Source organism: Dryas octopetala, chromosome 6 (assembly GCF_963921425.1).
Source record: "Dryas octopetala chromosome 6, drDryOcto1.1, whole genome shotgun sequence".
NCBI lineage: Eukaryota > Viridiplantae > Streptophyta > Magnoliopsida > Rosales > Rosaceae > Dryas > Dryas octopetala.
Genome location: NC_141371.1, coordinates 16251337 through 16273743, shown reverse-complemented (window position 1 = coordinate 16273743; position 22407 = coordinate 16251337). Strand labels below are relative to the sequence as shown.

General features: G+C 36.4%; 3 protein-coding genes across 4 annotated transcripts; 1 reads left to right on the top strand and 2 right to left on the bottom strand.

Annotated features, from left to right (window-relative positions):
- Positions 1 to 11897: 11897 nt before the first annotated feature.
- On the bottom strand, positions 11898 to 14550 carry LOC147282834 (protein BOBBER 1-like). Its single transcript, XM_086248045.1, has 6 exons — positions 14355 to 14550; positions 13720 to 13892; positions 13240 to 13288; positions 12705 to 12871; positions 12391 to 12474; positions 11898 to 12279 (listed from the first exon to the last, which is right to left on the bottom strand). Exons 1-6 carry the CDS (start codon positions 14494 to 14496, stop codon positions 12241 to 12243), a joined length of 654 nt encoding a protein of 217 aa, XP_086104171.1. The 5' UTR covers positions 14497 to 14550; the 3' UTR covers positions 11898 to 12240.
- Positions 14551 to 17198: 2648 nt separating this feature from the next.
- On the top strand, positions 17199 to 18365 carry LOC147282833 (aspartic proteinase nepenthesin-2-like). Its single transcript, XM_086248284.1, has one exon. The coding sequence runs from the start codon at positions 17199 to 17201 to the stop codon at positions 18363 to 18365; it is 1167 nt and encodes a 388-aa protein (XP_086104410.1).
- Positions 18366 to 19189: 824 nt separating this feature from the next.
- On the bottom strand, positions 19190 to 21842 carry LOC147282832 (uncharacterized). Of its 2 annotated transcripts, none has more exons than XM_086247939.1 (4): positions 21658 to 21842; positions 20695 to 21003; positions 19767 to 20024; positions 19190 to 19613 (listed from the first exon to the last, which is right to left on the bottom strand). In XM_086247939.1, exons 2-4 carry the CDS (start codon positions 20962 to 20964, stop codon positions 19353 to 19355), a joined length of 789 nt encoding a protein of 262 aa, XP_086104065.1. In that variant the 5' UTR covers positions 20965 to 21003; positions 21658 to 21842; the 3' UTR covers positions 19190 to 19352. The 2 variants fall into 2 exon arrangements, with proteins under 2 accessions (XP_086104065.1, XP_086104066.1); XM_086247940.1 differs by having other exon boundaries at positions 21709 to 21842.
- Positions 21843 to 22407: the final 565 nt, after the last annotated feature.

Genomic DNA, 22407 nt, shown 5'->3' with positions numbered 1-22407 from the left:
AGTGGCGGCGTGTTGGTGCATAGCTATATCTAGCTAGCAAGTTCACATCGAATGAGATATCTGGTCTAATACATTGAGCCAAATAGAATAATGCGCCTATTGCACTTATGTATGAGATAGACTTCTGGTGCCAATACCTCTTCATTATCGTCTGCGGGACGAAACAGATCATTCTTAGGATTTAAACTATGGATGATCATGGGCGTTCTTAAAGGCTTCGCTTTATCCTCATTAAAACGTCTTAACATCTTCTGGATGTAATTCGATTGATAGACCATAATTTCATCTGCACAGTGCTTGAGCTTCAGACTAAGACATAAATTCATTCTTCCATGATCTTTCATCTTGAATTTCAACTTTAGATGTTTAGCAGTTCCTTGATTTCTTCAGGAGTACCAATTAGATTCATGTCATCGACATAAACACTCATAATAGCAAACCTGAAACTTGTTTTCTTAATAAACACGCAAGGGCATAGATCATTATTCACATATCTCATCCCGATCAAATATTCACTTAGACGGTTATACCACATCCATCTGAATTGTTTCAATTCATAAAGTGAGCGCTTCAAACAAATAGAGAGTGTATTTCATGGTCTGAAACTATTTGCATCGGGTATCTTAAGTCATTCGGGAACTTTCATATATATCTTTGTATCAAGATCCCCATAGAGATAAGCAGTGACCACATCCATAAGCTACATACTTAGTTTTTCGGAAACTACCAAACTAATAAGGTAGTGGAACATTATGACGTCCATTACGAGAGAATACGTTTCCTCAAAATCAATCTCAGGACATTGACAAAATCCTTGCACTACTAGACGAGCCTTGTATCTCACAATTTTGTTTTTCTCATTACGTTTCCTTATAAATACTCATTTAAATCATACAGGTTTTACATAGGAAGGTGTAGGAACGACAGACCCAAACATTTTTCTCTTTGTGAAGAAATATAATTTGACCTGAATTGCTTCTTTCCATTATGGCCAGTCGTCTCTACGTTGATATTCATCAATAGAGCGAGGTTTGATGTCATTTCTAGTTATGATTTCGGTAGTTACCGCGAATACAAATACATCATCGATTATAATCTCGTTTCGATTCTCTCTGGAGTGGGTTCAAATGTTAGAACGTTCCCCAATGTCGTCTCTTGCAGAACGGATCCATAATTCGGAACTATCTCGTGAGATGGATCAGTTGAGATCACAATGTCAAGAGAACTCGTTTATGACAAATTTACCCTATTCCGGAGATAAGAATCCTTCAAACCTAGTGATTTACCTTGTTTTTGGGCAGAGACATATGACTGGTTAACCGCTATGACCGTACCTTGTCTATCTGGGACGATACGTCCTACAGGGACGGATATCCTTGCAGGCACGTTTGCAACAGGTATATGTGATCTTGTCATTTTAGCTAGATCAGAGAAAGCATTTGGTATATTATGGGCTACACTCTGTAGATCTAGAATTCTCCGCACTTCGCTATCACATTGTGCAGTTTGGGGATCGAGATGAGACATAGTGGGGACATTCCACGTCAATTAGCGTCGTTCATCAGGAACGGTAACGTTCTTATCTCCCCTTAACTGCGAAAAGACTATCTCACTAAAGTGACAATCCGTAAATCTTGTGGTAAAGATATCGCATGTCAAGGGCTCTAAAAAGCGTATAATAGATGAAGATTCATAATCGACATATATGCCTATCCTTCGTTGAGGACCCATTTTGGTACGTTGTTACAGTGCAACTGGCACGCAAATTGAACACCCAAATACATGTAAGTGCGAAATGTTAGGTTCATACCCAGTCACCAACTGTAATGCAGAATAAGGTTGGGTAGCAGTGGGCCTCAACAGAACCAACATAGCTGCATGCAAGATTGCATAACCCCACGTAAAAATTGGAAGCTTGGTGCGCATGACCAAGGTTCGTGCGATCATTTGTAATCTTTTAATGAACGCTTCTGCGAGACCATTCTGGGTGTAAACATGTGGAACTGGAGGTTCAACATCAATCCCAAGGGGAATGCAATAATCATCGAAAATTTTCAATGTAAAATCTCCAGCATTATCAAGTCTTATGGACTTTATGAGTTAATCCGTGTGGTGGGCCCTCAATTTAATGATCTAGACGAGGAGTTTAACAAAAGCAGCGTTTCTTGTGGACAATAATATAACATGTGACCACATGGTTGATGCATCAACCAAAACCATGAAATATTTAAATGGTCTGCACAGTAGTTGAATAGGTCCACAAATATCCCCTTATATTCTTTGCAGAAAAATGGTTGAGTTTTTACTAGTCTTTGCATATGATGGTCTAGTATTCAACTTTCCTAACGAGCAATCTTGGCATAGTGTGTCACTAAACGCAAGATCCTTATTAGTAAGGAGATGCCCGTGTGATGAATTGAGGATACGGCGCATCATACTTTGACCTGAGTGTCATAATCGGTCATGTCATAACAAGAAACTGTTCGAATTGATTAACTTCTATCTAACTATGTGATTTGCCTCAATCGATCTAATCGTGGTTATGTAGAGATAACTCGAAAGACATTTCAATTTTTTCGATGTACTCTTTTGGCTGTACAAATTGGAGCTTAAGCAAAGATATTCCACTTCATTTTCCTCAGTGTTTTCAACGTGATAACCGTTGGCTCGAATATCCTTAAAATAACGTTCTTCTGGAACATGAAAAATATAAGGTCTCATTAATGGTAAATTCAGTACCATTGGACAACATACAGTGAGCTTTGCCATGGCCTTTTATTAGGTTGGATTGGTCTGATATGGTTGTCATAGAGATATGAGTAAGCAATAAGTTTGAAAAATACTTCCAATCTTGGAGTATGATATGCGTAGTATCACTGTCAGCCAGACAACAAACTTCCCCACTAAACATGCCTATTCATAAATTTAAGTTAATAGATCACATGTATGAAAATAAATAACTTTATTGAATTAAATAATATTTGAACATAACCAAATTTTCAAAACTAATATTCCAAGACATAAATCACCAAAATAATCCCAATATGAAACATTATTCATAAAATAAATATGGCACAAGCGCCGATCATATTTATGTCATCGAGTTTATATTCCTCGAAGTGTTCAGTAGCAGCTTGGAAATCGGTGACCTTTAAGGTGGTATCCATAGGAAATGATCCTTCAATTAAGTTGGTCTCTTAAGTTCCGCGACTGGTGTGATACTCCTTTATAGCTTGCACTGATGCACAGCAGGTGCAGGATCAGTGATCAGTTCATCCACATCGGTAATAGAGATTATGCTAATTCTGATTCTGAGGGCTACGGACTGGACCAGTGTTCCTCTCATTTCAGGTTCTTGGGGCCGAGGGACCGTAGTTCTTATCACATGAGCCTTGGCCACGAGAATTCGAGTTACATGGGCTATGGCTGTGTGGGTCTTGACCATGTTGGCCTCAGTCCTACGGGCTGTTCCTTTTAGAATCTTTGCATCCATATCTTAAGCGGTCTGACTTTGGGTCTTTTCCATGACCCCGGTTTCCTCTTTCGCGGTTTGAATCGCAATGAGCAACAATGTTTACTTTAGGCAATGATGCTAATTTAGTACCAACATGTCGGGCTTGATTATTTCTTATTAATAAGTTGTTGTTCTTTTCGACGAGCAACATAGTAGTGATCAACTCCGAGAACTTGGTAAAATTCATCTCCCTGTATTGTTGCTGCAAAACCAAATATGAGATAGGGAAGGTGGAGAAAGTCTTTTCTAGTAGGTCAACTTCGATGAGCTCCTCACCACAAAATTTGAAGAGTGACCGGATCCGGCAGATCTTCAAATTATACTTATTCACAGATTTGAAATCCTGAAAACAGATGTTCTACTAGTCATGTCTTGATTCAAACAAGAAAATTGTATTCGGATGGTTAAACCACTTTTCCAGAGCGACCCAAAGAGCCCGTGGATCCTCTTCAGTGAGATACTCAACTTGGAGTGTTTCCTCCATATGTTTCCTGATGAAAATTATGGCACTTGCCTTAAGAAACTTTGCGACAATATTGTCAGCATTGATCGTTGACCACATCTTCTTTGCAATCAAGGTTAAATAAGCATGAATATAAAATTGTTTTATAAAACCTACTTGGTTGAAGAGCAGATTGAATGATGATTCTCTTTTTGTTTGGCGATCCATAATCCCAAAGCTTTTTCGTACTGATAACGTGTTGTAAAAGTATATGAAAGTTGGGTTTGAGGTAGAGGAAAATATGATCTGTATTTTCATTCATCAGATAACTATCCTTATATAGAGGTAGGGTGCACTTTGGTTTTTTGGTAAACAACCACCACGTACATGCACTTTCCTTCACAAAAATTATGCTGGACATATCAAAATAACAAAGAAAAAACAACCATTCATATGTGTATATTAGTTGAATAAGCAATATCTAATAAAATTGACAAGCACATGTCCCTTTAATCAATATACATATATGGCCGGATATACATATTCACTATATATCTTATGAAACTATTTTAGTATTGCTTAGGTACCTTGAACTGAAGCATCATTGAGCTTCATTTAATTGCAATAAATCAAAGTGAAAAAGGGCTTGGAGTAATCCGCCTACGTCCACTAAGTAGCTCTCTTTTAATGAATATACCTCTCTTCTAATAATCAAACTGAATTGGTAGATGCATATCCATATTTACAAACCTTCCATATATGCATAATTTGTGTGGTTTCAGAATCTCTCTCATCCATATGTGCCTGTTGAAATTTTATTCTACACTATGAGAATTTTAAAAGTTATCTGCATAAATGTTCCTTCAAATGATGAGTGTGCATTTATCAGACGTACTTGTGATTTCTCTGCTAGTGGCCAACTTGAGCACATAAGTGTGCGTTTATCATTAGGCTTGGAGAGTTGGAGGTTTACTCTATTTCAATTCTAAAAGTGCCCAATTTTGGATAGACTTAAGAAAAAAAAAAAAAAACCAATCAAATTAATGTTTCTCTTCCACCCAAACAGTCAAATATTAAATCCTATGGTGTACGCATTATCATGAGTGACATAAAAATGATGATAATTAGCTTCATCATCATTGTTGCATAGTTATTTTTCATTGTTGAATGGAGTAAGCTAGTGTTACTACAAGAAAAAGGAGTTTAGGCGACAAAGTGATTTCATCGCCTAATGTTTTGGGTACCGAAATCAATTCGTTGAGAGAGGCGTCGCTCAAACCTCGTCGCACTAGACATTAGGCGACGAATGTATGATTTTGTTGCCTAATTAATTCGTCTCCATTGGTCGCTTGGGGCGACGAATATACACATCGTCGCCTAAAGACAGTTTAAGCAACGCATATCTTCGTCGCTCAAATGCACTTTAGGCCACGAACAAAAATTTCGTCGCCCAAAGGTTTTCTTATTTTTTATTTTTTATTTATACAAAAACTATATAATAAAAAATTTATTAATAAATTCATATAACACAAATTAGCATTTGAAACTTAAATTTATATAACACAAATTAACATAAATTTAATACAAAACTATATCATTGGAATCCCGAACTGGCAGCAGTGGCGACAGTTGCATTTGAAACCCAGGTAGGTACTGGGTGAACATCTGATGCATCTGTGCTTGGACCTGTGCCTACATCTGTGTCTTCATCTAAGGCCTCGCGAGTCACACTCACGGAATCTAGCTGATGCTACAATTGCTCCACTCGAGCGGTCAATTAGGCGACGGCTCTAAATGGCTGAGATACTGACGAAGAAGACGAGGAGGCGCTGATGTCACGAACCCGACCATATCTCATGTCGCGTATCTCCCTACCGGGCCTAACACCCAGTGTGTCCGTCATAATACGAAGGCCGAGATTGGGTACTTCGATTGACTCCAACAGAGTGTCAAGAGGGTGTTGGCTGATCAACTCCTTCAAATACTTCGTCTTGTTGGCCACCATCTCATCTTTCGAAATGTTATCCACAAGTTAGAAATTAAAAAATTAAATTTAAATATAAAAATTTGTAAAAAAATTTAAAAGATAAAAAACTAACGTATTTCGATATGGCTACATCACAGTCGGGTCGAACATAAATATCTTCGTAGGTGTCGATCACCGGAAATTGCGAACCCGCCTGAAAAATAAAATAATGTTGTGAAAGTCTCAAACAATACTAACGAATATATATGTATTGAATTAAATAATAACATACTTGACGTCGCGACTCCAACTGGTATGAGATGGGCTTCGAACCACTGTGATGTTCAATCCTTGTTGGCGCTTTCCAGTTCTTAACATTGGCGGTCGACTTCTTCTGTTAAATTGTAAATGTGTTAGTACATATAAAATAAAGATATAACATAAGAAAATAGTATTTTTAAGTCTTAAAATTATATAACGTATCAAACACTTAGGAGTCTGGAACTCTGTGCACAAATACTGCCACTAGTCAAGCCGATCTACCAACTCCTCAGGGGGGTTGGACAATGCCTCAGCTGCCGACGCCCACATTAGGTATTCTATGTGCAACTCGTACTTCCACTGTTTATAAGTATTGTTGAATAAACCTTACACATACCGAGGTGTGGTGGCATCCTCCCCCACGTTATAATTTACCTAAAAAGAATAGATATTAAATTGTTAGTGTTGATCAAATTCATCATTTTGTATTAATCAAGCTATACTCACTGAAATTAAGCCCATCATGAGATCCTTATGTGCGGGATCAAGCTTTTTCTAACTAGGGTAAAGTATGGGGCAACTGGTGCGAACAAGCCCCTCAACGTCATGCGCAAACATATTGTGGACCTTCGGGTCGACCGGTTGTCGGTGATCATCCGCGCACGTGATCTTTGCCGACTTCAACCATCTACCTGGCTCCCTCAACGCTTTGGTATCTGCAAAAGCAAATATAACAATTAATTTTACTGTAATCTTTGAACATTCAAATACAATTGAATCTAAACACAATCAGTATTAATATTTATCTTACCTTGGAAGGTGGTGTCTCTCCATCTCCCGGGGGTTGCGACGATGAGGAGTCAGCTGCATCACCGACCTGACTATAATTGTGAGATCGGTGAGCCTTCAGTAGCACATAAGCTGACCCAATACTCTAGTCGGGCAGAGGGGTTATAATGGGATCCGAGGCGACCTTAGACTTGACGTCCTAGATCCACCCGCTCTTGCTATTATACTCATCTGCACATTTCAAAAAAATATTTATATTAGTTAGATATAAAATTGTTGTTTGGAAAATTGTTAAATGTATGACCAACTTAAGAGATATAAATAGCAAACCAAAGTAATGACTTACTAATCTAAATCATTAGAAGTACTAATTTCTTCGTTGTCTGAGTTACTTGCATACACCACTTCATCATCATCATCGATGAAATCATCAACATCAATTCGCATAAGAGGCTTGAATCATTGTTTGTAACAGCATCAATCTCAATTGGAGGAATGTCAAATATCTCGATTTGTGGTATGATAACATCATTGTTGCGAGCGACATATGAATTTGGTATGTTCAAAGATGAATCCTTTTGGTAGTCCACGTCATCCTGATTTTCCATTTCTGAAATATCTCATATATTTCAGTGTTGAATCTTTTGAGTTACTTTCCAACCCTTACCTACCTTAAGATCATTGAATATAGGGATCATCCTCGTATCACTAAGTGTTTGTGCTCACAGATATTAAGTCACAATCACATTTAATACCGTCCACCATAAGGTCTGTATTAAACCAATGACACTTAAATGACAAAACTTTAAAGCGTTCTATGTACAACACTTCATGTACACTCATCAGCTTGCCATAAAAATCCATCGTGGTAGTGCCTTAGTTCCTTGGCACACAAATCCCGCTATTTTGAGTGGCCAACTTATCATCTCATTCCGCAACCAAAAACTTAACTTCATTCACCTTACTTCCAGAATAAGTTTCAACCCAAGCAATGCTACTCGCCAAAGCCATTAACTCCTTGTTGTACATGGGCGAATTATCATCCCTCAGCTTTTGCATCTGTTAAAGGACAATGCAATTATAGATATTACAAAAATGATTACAAAAAATTATTGTCATTAATACTTACATGTTCCCTAAACATTCTCGGAATTAATTCTCTGTGCTTTTTCTGTACATCTGAAGGATAGTTGTGCTTCATCAATTCCTCATTCTCTTCGAGTAACGATACCACTTTATCGCAATTATTGATTATGAACCAATGAATTACCTCCATGACGTCTTTCGAGAGTTCACATTTTTTTCGCCAAATAGCCGTGCGGTTTGAGAAAATACAGAAAGTGTCTCATTTCTATCACCACTGTTGTTGCGTTGGGGCCAATTGAATGACATCTTAACATTACGGAGATACATTGCACAATAAGTGAGAGATTTATTTGCAAGGTATGCCTCCACTATGGAGCCATTGGGGAGTGCCCTGTTTTGGACGTACCTTTTATACGTGCCCAGCATTCTGCAAATGGAAGTACATAGTGAGACAACTTTTTTGATAAACATCAAGGAGAACTTCAAGCTAAACTTAAAGAATATTAACAAAACGGTTTAGGAACTGTTACCTTTCTATTAGGTACATCTTCCGATAACTGACCGGCCCAACAAGAGTTGCCTCAACTAGTAAATGTATCAACAAGTGGATCATTATATCAAAAAATGCAAGTGGAAAAATTTGTTCGAACTTGCACAGGATGTACACAATCTCATCTTTCAATATATCTACATCCGACATATGCAATGACTTGGTACATATTTGCTGAAAGAACCTCGACAACTAAATTATCGGTTCAACCACATCTTTGGGCAAAAATTTCTAAATACCCACCCGAATAAGTCTTTGCAATAACACATAACAATCATGACTCTTCAATCCAGATATTTTGCATGCGTCGGTTTTCATATTTCGTGAGATATTAGCCACGTACCCATTTGGAAATTTCACAGATACAAGAAAATTTAAGAATTTTTTATTCGCCCCAGGCTTCACTGTATATAATGAATGCTTCTTTTGAATTTTGTCACTCTTCTTTTCTAGCCACAAATGTTTTCGTATGCCCATTTCTGGCAAATCTTGACGAGCCTTGATTGTTCTCACCAAACCTTCACACACATTCTTCTCAATATGCATCATATCTAGATTGTGCCTTATTTTTAACTTGGACCAGTACTCCAACTCGAAGAATATCGACTTGTTCGTCCAATTTAGATGTGCAAGTGGTCTAGGCATATCTTTGATATCAGAAGTTTACCAATCTGACCAAATATTAGGTTGTTCATTGGGGAGGGGAGGTTTCGGTGGTGCTGGTGGTAGAGAGAGAGAAAGGAGAGAGGCGGGGAGAGAGAGTGAGGCAGTAAGGCAGAGAAAGAGTGGGTGGCGGTTGGGGTTGGGGTTGGGGTCGAGGAGGAGAGGGAAAGGGGGTCTAAGGGAGAGAGGGAGTAAGAAAAAGATAGAAAAAGGAAGAAGAAAATTTAAAAAAAATTCACAACTTTTAAGAGATGAAGTGGATTTCGTCTCCCAAAGAAACTTTAGGAACTAAGGTTGTGAAATTTTTTGCGGGAATTAACCCTGCCAATTTTTTCACACCTTAGGCGACAAAATCATTTCGTCTCCCAAAAGGTCCTTAGGAAATTTTGTCTCCCAAGTGAGACGAAATTCAAATTTCTTTACTTAAGGTTTTTTTTTATTTAACCACGATCGTTCATAAATTTGATCATCGTTACTTAACTTCTACACTTCCGATTGAGTTAAATTTTTGCAGGGATGATTTTTGAGTGAGAAACTAAAAAATGAATGATTTGGATAGTTGAAAACATGATCGAATTGTGATCTTCTATATATAAATACATTGAAAGAGTATTATTCTATTAATTTTTTCGTTGAAACCTTACCGATTCAATAATTGTGAAGACCACAACGTGATTTCAGCGATCGGAGCCGTTCATTTTCTATGTTCATACTCAAAGATCATCCCTACAAAAAATCGGCCAAACCGGAATTCATCTACCCGTTCAATTGTTATTAGAAAAACCATGATCATTCATAAGTTCGACTACCATTAACTTACTTCTACATCTCCGATGGGGCGGATTTTTTACAGAGATGATCTTTGAGTGGGGAACTATAAAATGAACTGTTCGGATCGTTCGAAACACGATCACATCATACGCTTACACATATATATATAAATGTACACAAAAATTGGCACTGGGAATTTGGGTGATTTGTCTCCCAAAGTGTCCTTAGGAGACAAATTTACTGTCACTCAAAGAGACCTTAGGAGACGAACGTCTGATTTCGTTTCTTAAATGACTTTGGGAGACTAATCCGCAGAGTCGTCTCCCAAAGTATAGTGCCAAGACCATTTTCATCTCCCACAGTCACCATCTTCGTCTCCAAAAGTGACTTTGGGTGACGAATTTTAGTTCGTCTCCTAAGCTTTTTTTTTTTTTTTTTTTTTTTGTAGAGCCACACCCACGTTGCATTAAATTGGTATCAGAGCTACTGGTTACTATCTGGTGGTTGTTATCACAAAAAAAAAATATTACTCTACGTTTCGTAAAGTCATGGAATGTGATGGTTTGGTAGAAGTCCAAGAATTGTTGTTGTGACGTGATAAATACTTCTTCAATCTTATACTTATAGCGCAACAGATTTATGAGATCAATTAAGTGGGAGAAACATTGTTTGACCAAAAAAAGAGAAGGACAAACAATTTTTAAAAAAAGGGTTTAATTTGAGATTATTTGGGTAAAATAGTCTTTTAATTAATTGATATATTAAATAAATAATATGATGTGGCAAATAATTAATGTGGAATACAAAATAATTTTGCCACATCATATTATTAGGAGACATAGATCTTGTGCCATAGTAGGGCACAAAATCTTTTCCCTTTCTTAGTTATTGTATCATCTAAATGCATCGATTTAGTTTTCTTTATGGAATTTCAGTGATGAAATTTGGTGTTTTATATGAAACCAATGAAGAATATGCAAGTAGAAAACTGTCTAATGTTCATTTCTACATATGGGCATTGGGTAATTAATGAATTAAGAAAGCCATTAGAGAAAATATCTAATCTTGTCGATAAAGGAGAGGAGAAGAATGTGGACTTCTATGCCTTCCCTTGCTTAGATGCTTATTTGGGCTTTGAATTACTTCAGATTTGGTTTTGGAGCCGCGGACCAATTTCTCGATGGTGGTGGAGGGTGGTGTGGCTGGGTTGGGGGAGGACTTTAGGGTCTTTTCACAATAGGGCTTTAGGGTCTTTTTCACTAATTAAGTAATGGGGGTGTGAAAAAAAAAAAAAAAAAAGGTGTGTAAGTAACAACTCTTTATAGAAATATGGTATAAAAATGTGATAATAGTAACATTACTAATTAAAATTTATCGAACACCTTAATACTGTTTTTTGCACTTACAATATTTTTGAAAACTTAATTTACCAAACACTCAACTACAACAATACCAAACTAAAGGCACTAAAGCTTTAAAAGTAACCAACAAATAGAAATAAAAACAATATAGAATTAATAGATAAAACCCATCAATAGAAATAATTGGAGAAACGGACCACTTGAGAAAAATAATCTAAAGATGATGACCAACACGAGAAGAAAGCGAGAAATCCCAAGATGATTCTTTTGCTGTGGGTGGCTATGGGTTTTTTGGTCGTTTTTTTTTTTTTTTTGTTGACTTCTAATTTTATTTTAATTTTTAAATACATCAAATTTTAAAGTATGTTTAATTAATTAATCAACACATCTAACATAGTGAGTAACCGACTTGACAAAATCGGGCTCTATGGAACATGGGATGAAGTTACAGAGGACATGAGACATTCAAACTTTCAGGGGACAAAGTGCATAAAAGTTATACTTTCAGGGGCATTACTGATAATAAGCCTTTAAAAAAAATCAATTCAGCTAAACCGCAGATGTTAAGAATTTCTTCTAAGCAATCATACCAAACTAAAATTGTATGAATCCGCAGGGAAAAGAAAATTATACTATGTAAGCAAATTGTACTCCACAAATTTAACCAACTCCTCATATTAACAGCGATATTCAAACCAATTTGGACTCCTACCCACCCAAAAAAGACTACCATGACCAACATTGACCCACAGCACACACAAGTTCCACCATAGGCAAAAAGCTGAAGCTCGAGCTCAAAAGGTTGTTCAACAGTCAGCCAACCCATAAACGTCCCATCTACTGCATCTTTGCCCTTGAAAAGTCCATCTCCGGATGCTGCAAGAAACCATGCAATGAATATTAGTAAATTTGCATACCAGAAGATGCAAATGGTAAAATTTCATAACGGAGTGAGTGAGCAAGTGTTGAAGAACCTCAAAAAATCACCTCAGACATGAATTTCTTCAAGATCTCTTGCTTCTGCAGTTCATTACTAGTTGGAAGGCCCATCTGCTTCTGCCTCTGATCAAACTGAAAGGAAAAACATACAGCCGCTTAGAAATGATGATGAACCAAAGTACGCAGGCATTCACATCCATATGTAAATATATATTCATGGGGGATCAAAGGGCAACACAAAAGGATGGGTTGATAAGAGTATCTTTCTTTTGGTCCAAGGTTGCTTAAGAGTAACTACTTGGCATCATCAAAGAAAGTAAAATTTTCACAAGAAAGAAGTAGGAAATCAATAAATGAATTACCATCATCTTTTCCACAGTCTGACGCGTTTCTGAATCCAGGTCAGATAACTTGCTGGGCTCAGGTTCAACCTTATGGGTGTCTATTTCAGGATCACCTTTCACCAAAGATTTCCACCACTCTTGTTGGTTGTGCTTGGTCAAAAGAATAGAGACAGCAGTCTGATCCTCTGCAATGAGGATGGACATCATGAAATTCATATAGCTCAGATGCTTAAAGCCATTGATTACAATAAACATCAGAGAAAGGTGAAACATGCAATTAAGAGACACATGCCCTTCCACAACAAGTATGGAAAGAGAGTGAAACTCAAAACAAAACGGAAAAACTTGAGGCAAAACCTGAAAAGCAAACTTGACCACGTTTCTACAATTTATAACAATTTTTGCAGTAAGCACAGGGCACCGTGTGATTGATTTCACCATTTAACTTATGACTTCATTGGGGATATAGATAAGCAAACTTTCATATAATTTGAGTATATGCTCCAATGTACAGAAGTAAAATGGAATGTTGCAGTAGTGCGCAGTAACATACCTATGCTCCAGTAACAATCATCAGGCTTGATAGACTGAAATAGCTCCCCCTGCAAGTATTTAATGTACATTAGTAGAGGCACACATAACCTAAAAGAAACAAACTAGCAAAACAAAAGGCATGGAAAACTGGAAAAAAAATTTCTCCGCCATGAGAGTGTGCACCCTATATGGCTATCTCTCTATGTGTATGCATCAAAATTTTACTTGGCAAGCTGAGATCATTATCATGAGCATCCTTTGTCTCATGTCAGCCACATGAATTCTCATCTTCCATTATTTATGATTACATATAGTATCTCCTACTAAATCTAACTTTTTTTTAGATCTTTTTGTACTACTTCTTGCCATATTAGCCTTAATCCACCTCTAAAGCTTTTACCATCTACTTTTTGTTATTGCATTGAGATGCAAAAACTATAGAAGACTGCGAATCTAAGATATTGATTTCAATGCATAACAATAATGCAGGGAGACTTACATCAATTATAAGAGGCTGACCCTTGAGTCCAAACTTTAGATGGTTCTTCTTTATCTCACACACAACATTCCTTGATTTAGTTCCAGCAGGCACTGGAATAATAATGTTAACCTCCTCCAGGCTCTGCGTCCAAGAGTACTTCTCCAGATCAAGTCCGTTCCCTTTGTTCGGAGCTGTCCACATAAATTAGTGTTAAAATAGGGAGAGAGATAGAACAAGTTAGTTACACACACCCATCAAGAATTCTGCCTCCAAAGGCCTGAAACAGTGAACAGGTTCCCAAAAATCCAAACCCATTAGAAAACAATCATATCAAACTTCCCAGCAAAATCACATTACATTCGTTACAAAGATTCAAATTCTTTAGAAATTTATATTTCACAAATCCAAAACACATGAATGACATGAAATATGAACATTTGCCTAAAATTCCAAACAATCGTATCAAAATACACCAGCAAAATCACATTACATTCATTACAAGAATCAAATTCTTTAGAAGTTTATCATTCACAGAACAAATACACATTAAGCCTTAAAAATTCCATCCCTTAATCCCTCAAATTCTTCGGCAAACAAACAAATATTAAAATAATACCAAAATAAATTTTCTTTTTTTTTTAAAAGATCCGCACCTCTCAATCCATTGTCCTCCTTTTTGTCCTCTTCCTTCTTGTCGACCTCCATAGGCGGCGCTCGCGGCGACGATGACGATTGAGAAGGTTTCTGTTGGGTTTCGTTGTGCTGTTCTTCTTGGATATCGGAGATTATCGCCATGGCTGTCTGTCGATGAAAGTCGAAAATCAGAGAGTTCTCAGTTCCAGGCGTCTACTTAGGCGTCTACTTAGGGTTAAGACAATTAAGATTTTAAATTAAATGAAGGGCTGTAATTCCTCAATAGGCAAGTAAAAGGTAAAGAATTGAAATCCCCCACTTCTTCTTCAGTTTTTTCTCCTTTTTTTTTATCGCAAATTTAATTTTATGGTTTTTTTTTTTTTAGTTCATTTTAAAAAATTGGTTTTTTTCTACGATAAAAAATCAAATTCCAATACAGTCCACTCTAGTGAAAACTATCGCGCCTAGTCTTTTTTTTTTTTTTTTCACGTTAGGAGAATTGTCACTGTCAACCGTGACAATTCTTAGCGCACCCAACCCTTTTTTTTTTTCACATCAAGAGAATTGCCACTATCCAATAGTGGCAATTATAGTCATTGTTAGACAATGGCAATTCTCATTGTGTAACAATACCCCAATAATTGTCAATGTCCAACAGTAACTATTTGAGATAATTACAGATAGTTTTTATTCGATAAATCTCGCCCAACACTTTTATATTGGAAGTCACCTAACCTCTTTTAAGGCTCCGACAGTGAGATATAGTAAAAAACACACAGAGATCGGCACAAAATGGAGAGAGAGCAGACAATGAGAAAGAGAGCAGAGATAAAACAAAGAAAGAGATTGCAAGGGGGAGGGGAGAGATCGCGAGGGGGAGGGCCGGGAGAGAGATCACATAGGAAAGAGATAACCACCAATTTTTTTAATACATGAGTTATAAACTAATTAAATGGACTTTGTTAGGATATGAGTAAAGTATTTGAGTTTAATTATCATTAAGAGTCCAAAAGTGGACTTTAAGATATTTATCTGTTAATTTTATGCTTTAATGAAATTTTTTAGTTACTTTTAGAATATTTTATTGTTAGACTTTGGGCCTTGTGTATCGAGAACTTAAAATTAAATTCCCTAAGCTAAAGGACAATATTGGGGTGACTTCCATATACACCCAAGTCCCCAAAAATACTTGTTTGGTAGTGCAGACTCGGGATTAGAACCGTTAATTTTTTAAATCATCTATTAAAGATTATCTCAGACAAAAAATCAACTCAATCGAATAAATGAAGTAAATGGACGATTTAGTCAAGAAACTACTCTTTATATATAAATTGTCAATTTATTTCATTTATTCTATAACAGTTATATAATCAAACGATTTTCGATTTAGCTGATTATTTACAGAGATAATTTTTAATAAGTGATTTAAACAATGAACGGTTCTAATCTAGAACATGCACTGCTAAAACAACATTGTTGAGGAGTGGGGTGACCTGTAGGTACCCCTGGGGTGACCCAATTAAGCATTGTCCTTTAGCTTAGGGCCGTGCTCAAGGCTAGCTTTGAACACGATATACTTACACAACTATTTGATGATAAAGGGATTTTTGGTTCAGCTTCCATAGCTTTAATTTCTTAGTTTATTTTCATCCGTTGGTTTGGTCTATTGTAGCTACTCTATCTATAGCATTTAATCTGTTTTTTTTTTTTTAATTACATGGTAAGACAGTGTGGTGTGCTCTCTTGATAACATGTGTTGATATATGGCATGTGTGCCTTTTGAAATAAGTAAGAAATAAACTCTTTAGTAATTAAGTATGTAATAAAAGTAAAATAAATTATTCTAAAGTCCATTTTAGAGTAATGATAAACAAATCCACCTAAAAAGTTATAATGATAAATAGGTTCACTTTATACAAATAAAGTCTCCATTATGGCTTTTTAATTTCTTGTTTTTTGCATGGGCTGGGTTATCAGCTTAATTTTTGAATTGGACTTAAAAAAAATAACCCATAAAAGTATGAGGTTTTTTTTTTTACTTTTTATGCATTTCCCATTTTATTATCTTATAAAGTAATTATAATTTACAATCTGTATTTTTTTAGTTTTGATTAATTAACTGTCATACATGAAATTTGAACTCCGAATCTCTTTTTGATTAGCAGAAGATTAGGTGCAATCCATTAGACCAAATAGGTATAGATTTTTTAGTAACTATATCATTGATATTAAGATCAGATCTAAATTATTTATGGTTATTGAAAATGAGATATTTAATTTAATGATAATTTTCCACCTCAGAAGCCTTTGGGGTTAGCCTAAATGGTGAGAGTGAGTGAGATAAGTGTTAGAATTAGGCTAGCAAGGTCCAGGGTTCAATTCCCTCTAATGTAACAAAAAAATAAAAAAAAATTGCATCATGATGAAGATCTGATCAAGTGTGACCTTGCCCTCAACACAATCTTACTAGAATCCACAAGATTTTGTTTTGGATAATAGAATCCATAAAATTTCAAACCTATCATATATAAAATATGATACGCAATATTAAAATGTTGATCAATGCAAGACAAGATAATCTCCTCTTAGTATATTAATTGTAAAGTTCATTCATTGCAAATCTAACACACCAACATAAATGTATATAAATATAACCTCTACTGGTGACCTTACACCAGAGCAAAAAGAAAGAAAGAAAAATGGCTACAATACGTGTCTGCAGAAATATATTGGCCCCTCTTCTCCTCCTGTCCATACTCACAGCCACTCAACCCATTGGAACATGTTCTTTTAGCATCCACCTCACCCCAATTGATTCAGTTCTCTTCCCAAAAAATTTAACTTTGGAAGAAAGACTTCACGCAATGGCTGAAATATCAAGAAATCGAGCTTTTAGTCTCATGTCCACGAGTCCATCAGCCAGAGCTATCAACTCAATAGTACGAGCCCCCATTCTACCTGCTCTAAGTAATTTCTATGTAACGCGAATGGTCATAGGTTCAAATCTATATTCACCCTACTTAATGGTGGATACAGGTAGTGATACTACATGGGTTCAGTGTGAAGGCTGCAAATCTTGCTTTGCTCTCAAGGGAGACAATTTCAAATATAGAGAATCTTCATCATACCATAAATTACCATGCAACCACTCACTTTGTGTGCCCAAAATATGTGACGGGGGTGGGCAGTGTCTCTACAACACTCAATACACTGGTGGCAGCAACACTAAGGGTTGGGTTTCAACTGACATCTTCACTTTCTTAAGTAGTAGCCAAACCTTTCTAAAGTTCCCTTTAGCATTTGGTTGTGGCTATGATAACCAGAATATACGTTTTGGTGAAAATTATGGACCTAACAATATAATAGCTGGGATACTTGGGTTAGGAGCTGGACAGCGATCCATGCTAATGCAACTAGTTGATCAGACTCGTGGTCGTTTCTCGTACTGCCTCCCAGCACCAACTGCACCAAGAGGGACTCATACATTTATAAATTTTGGTGATGAAGCCAGAATAGGAGGAAGTGTACGGACAACACAGTTACTCCCTGCTGGCATGCCTAGCTACTATGTCAACCTGTTAGGTATTAGTATCGATGGAAGGCGCCTTCCTATAAACCCAGAATTGTTCAAGTTGAGACCCCAAAGGAGAGGTGGGTTTGCCATAGATTCAGGTACTCCTTACACTGTTCTTGCTCCATCTGCATATAGGGTTTTGAAACAAGAAACGATAACGTACGTTAAGCAGCGCTATAGACGAATTCCTCAGAAAATAGGTCCAATTGACTTTTGCTATGTATCAAGAGGAGGGAATGATACTTTGCCATCAATGACATACCATTTTGAAGGAGGTGACCTTCTGTTGTATTCAAGGAATGTTTGGAAACCTATTTTGAGTTCTCTCTGCATGTATGTATTACCTACTACCAGTGATGCAGAAGTAAGTGTCTTGGGAGCATTTCAGCAGGGAGATTATCGATTCTTGTTTGATGTTCCAAAATCTACAGTTTCATTTGCACCGGAGTTTTGCTGATAAGTTTGAAAGATATATTTATGTAATATCTGAGGTTTAATTTAATGTCATTTGCTCTACTTTGTTGTTAAAGATGAAGTTTGCGATCTATGATCTGATCATTAATTGTGGTTCTTAGATATATTAATAATAAATAAAAAGAAAAGAAAGTATTTGTTCTTTTCTTTGTTGCAAATTGGATCTAGTTTAAAACCAGACATCATACTGCTCAATTGTCTATGACAAAACATGCAAAATGGTGAGAATTATATGGTGTGTGTTTTATTAGAAGTCCACTCACCCAACAATATCTGAATTTTTTTTATTCTTCCAGAGGAGAAAAGGAAAGGCACAATCTGTCCATACACTCAAAATAATAAATGGCACATAGCTAAAGAAAAATACAACAGCATTACGTATCACATTGACAATCAATATTCTTTGGCCCTAAAGGAGGAGGCCATGGTGGACTTGCTGCTTCTGTTTGTGCTATGTCACTCTAATGCTTTGTATGTTGATCTAATGATGGAATAAAATACAAAGCTATTTCCTTTTCAGGAAAAAAAAAAAAACATTATATACAAATAGCGTAGGTAAGTTTTTCTTCTACCTTGCAGAATAATATGCAATGCAATTGAGGCCCTTATGCATTAGCTTTCATCTGCTCTATAAATTGCAATCCAAGGAGTGAAAATTCAGTTCAAATTCATGCACTTTAAGTACTTTCTGGTTTCTAGATAGAAATTCGTTGATTTTCACAGCCTATAATAGTCACTCCTAAAGATCAATTGTGATCTTGGCTAGCATTTTATCAGACAATTGCAGAGATGCAATCCAAGGGTCACTTTTTGAGTAAAAACAAGAACTATTTTTCAGGGATCTCAACTGTCAAAAATAACAATGAAATTTAGGTTCTAAACTGAACACTTGTATCATCCTCAAAAATCAACAGGAAATAGCAGAATTTAGAGGGAAGGTAAGTGGCGGAATTATACTATGTGACTTGGATTATTCATCTGAATCTGATGCTAAAATAGACCTAACAATGTGACGGTACTTTACAGGGCTATCCCACCAAGTTGGGGTATTGATTATGGCATTTTCCAACCAGAACTTATCATACGCCTTCTTCTCAGTCAGCTTCTTGTAGAACCTTCCCCATTTGTACATGGCACGCTTCAGACGAACGCTCTCAGACCCTGAAAATAGAAACTTGATGTAGTCCTTTGCTAGGCGAGTCCACTCCTCACCACTGATGATGTAAACATACTGCATCAAAAACATTCCAAGTTTGAAATGTTAATAGATGTTGGATAGGGGAATAATACACATCTACATTCTCTAATAACCATCTTACTGCCTGATCAACAAAAAGTAAAGACACAATACTGCACCTCCTGCAAGAGAGTGCGGGATTATTACCAGAAAAATAAATCCAAAGGTTGCTAGAATCACTTGCAGTGTTTCATCCATGATTCCAGCAAGGCCTTCATCCTCTGATCCACCAGAGCCATCTGCACCACCACCACCACTGCTGCCGCCGCCGCCACCAAGTTTACCACCACTGTCTCCATCACCATAGAATTCCTTCTTTTCAATCTGCTGACGTAATAATTCCTCTACTGACGGTTCCTTCTTCAGATTACCCATTGCTTTCTCAAGAGCTTTCCAGGGGGAACCCTGGTTGCATTAAGAAATGCAGTGAGAATATACACTGTTGCTGTCATGCATTTGCATGCTCATAAAGACTCTTGCTGAAATTAATGAGCATACATCCCTCCCAACTCTTCTCATATTATTATTAAAGCCCATGTCTCCATATATGTCATAAACAAAATAATTCATTCCCTCAATGCTCCTCACCAGTTACTCTATATACTCGACTTTGATTAGAAAAAAACAAAAATTTGAAAAAACAGCAATCATGTAATAAATATATCTTAAGCATATAAAGCATCATCTAAAATGTCAGGAAGAAACAATGTAATGATGACAAGGAAAAGATGAGAGGAAAATATAGGACCTTTTTTCACCTCTCTTCCTTACGGGTGTATGAAAGCATAAAGTAAAAGGGTGAGAAAAAGATGGGTTAGGTTGTGAGGAGTGAGATGCACATAGGTTGAATCAGGGAAAGGCACCAAAATGTTAGTAAAAGAAAAAAATTTAGGTGGGGTAGATCAGATGGCCAGGGGCCATTCGAATCAACATCAATGAGAAAAGGCAGAACATTGAAGAGAGTTGCTCACATGAATTTCCTGTACATTTATAGGAACATAGTTCAAGCATATATAATTCATGTATGCTGATGAAACCCATAGAGGGACTTACAGGAAGGTCTCTCACCTCTTACCTCATTATCACTTTCATTCTTTCCCTTGCCACCCAACAAGCAGACAGGTGCACATTGGAGGTACTTAGATACAGTCCTGCATTGCTGGTTCTTCAATATGGGCATGCATTCTTGCCACATTGATGCATTATAGGTTGATTTCAAGGAAGTTCTAAGGATATGTTTAGCATGGATTGGTAGAATATATGGCTTAGAAGAGAGGCGGCGAGATTGAGATGTCTTTCTGACATTGATGCTAGGTTGGCAAGATGTAATCTGAAGGGTGCTCATCCTCAGGTGCCTAGAAATCTCACATGAACCTCCAAAATCCTAAATGACCATTTTCCAAGTGTCATTGAACAATTACACAGATAAAACTATTAACATTTGACATGTGATATACAAAAACCTTCACTTGCACACCTACGAATGTGCGCACCTGAATCAGCTTGTATACATATATATATTTCCGAACTATATACTCAACATCACCAGTTCCAAAGTTTTTAGAATAAAACTAAACAATGAATAAGTTGTAATTACAAGTAAAGAAATAAAGCGAAAATGTCATTATAGTCTTGGACAGAATAAATGAACATGCTTGAATTCTGCCCAGAATGTGCAACTATGTAGTACTCAATATTCTCTTCCATACTTAAGCTTTTCCATACGTAGAGGCGTAAGCTTTTCGTGTATGAAATTATTATAATACAAAAATAAAAAATATCCATAATACAGCCAAAAAATAATATTAATTGTCATTCACAAATAATAATAAATCATTAAACACATAACATATCACTTCTCTGCCCAAAGGTGTCAACCCAGCAAAATACCAACCTGACTAACACTAGAAACTCAAATGCGCAGAAAAATCAAATGTCAATTTAGAGAAATCAAATACCAACCCAAAATCTTAATAGAACCCAACAAAGTCAATTTTGCCAAAACTGAGAAAATAGCCAAACAAGAACAAAAACCTACTGGGTTACAGCTGAAATGAGCTCTATCCTACTGGGTTGCCGTCGAAAATACCTCCAAGCCAATGGGTTGCCGCCGAACTGAGTTATCAGAGCAGCCTAGAGTTTTTTTGGCACTGTGAATCAGATAAATGGAAGAAATCGCAGGAGATAAGAAGAAGGTTACGTTTTTTTTAGAGCAAATTACAACTTAAACATTTGAGGTTTGGGGTTTTACATTTCGCACTCTATAGTTTTAAGTTTTTTAATTTAGTATCTAACATTTTAATTTACTTACAATTGACTACTGTTTTCTGTTTGAATATATAATTTGATGGTAATTGATGACATGACAACTGCGCATCCTACATCTTATTGACTTGTAAGGCCGAATGACTTCCTAAACTGCCTTATAAGAAGTGCTTCAACAGTTTGATATGAATTTTTGGTTTTCGAATGACCTCCCAAAATTTATATCAAACTCGATGTATTGAAAATGTATATGCAAAGAGGTCATTCGGCCTTACAGGTTTGCAAAAATGTGAGACCCACAACTATCAAGTCATCAATTAACATGTAATTAGACAGTCATAATTATGGCAGTAATCAATTATATATAAATCAAAACGTTTGGTACTAAATTGAAAAAATTTAAACTATATAGTGCACGTTGTGAAACACCCCAAACCTCATAGGTGTAAATTGTAATTTGCTTTTTTTATTTTATTTATATATATATATATATATATAAAGGGAGGAGGGGGAGTAAGGTTAA

Bases quoted from the DNA above. Each gene is read 5' to 3' on its own strand.
- LOC147282833 (XM_086248284.1), top strand. From the start codon at position 17,199: ATGGCTGAAATATCAAGAAATCGAGCTTTTAGTCTCATGTCCACGAGT.
- LOC147282834 (XM_086248045.1), bottom strand. From the start codon at position 14,496: ATGGCGATAATCTCCGATATCCAAGAAGAACAGCACAACGAAACCCAA. The intron at 13,893-14,354 runs GTGCGGATCTTT...TTATGTGGACAG, and splicing joins GGAGGACAATGGATTGAGAG to CTCCGAACAAAGGGAACGGA. The intron at 12,280-12,390 runs GTGATTTTTTGA...GGTTTCTTGCAG, and splicing joins TGAAGAAATTCATGTCTGAG to CATCCGGAGATGGACTTTTC.
- LOC147282832 (XM_086247939.1), bottom strand. From the start codon at position 20,964: ATGAGCACCCTTCAGATTACATCTTGCCAACCTAGCATCAATGTCAGA. The intron at 20,025-20,694 runs GTAAGAGGTGAG...TAATGCAACCAG, and splicing joins AGAATGAAAGTGATAATGAG to GGTTCCCCCTGGAAAGCTCT. The intron at 19,614-19,766 runs GTAATAATCCCG...TTTTTGATGCAG, and splicing joins CCTTTGGATTTATTTTTCTG to TATGTTTACATCATCAGTGG.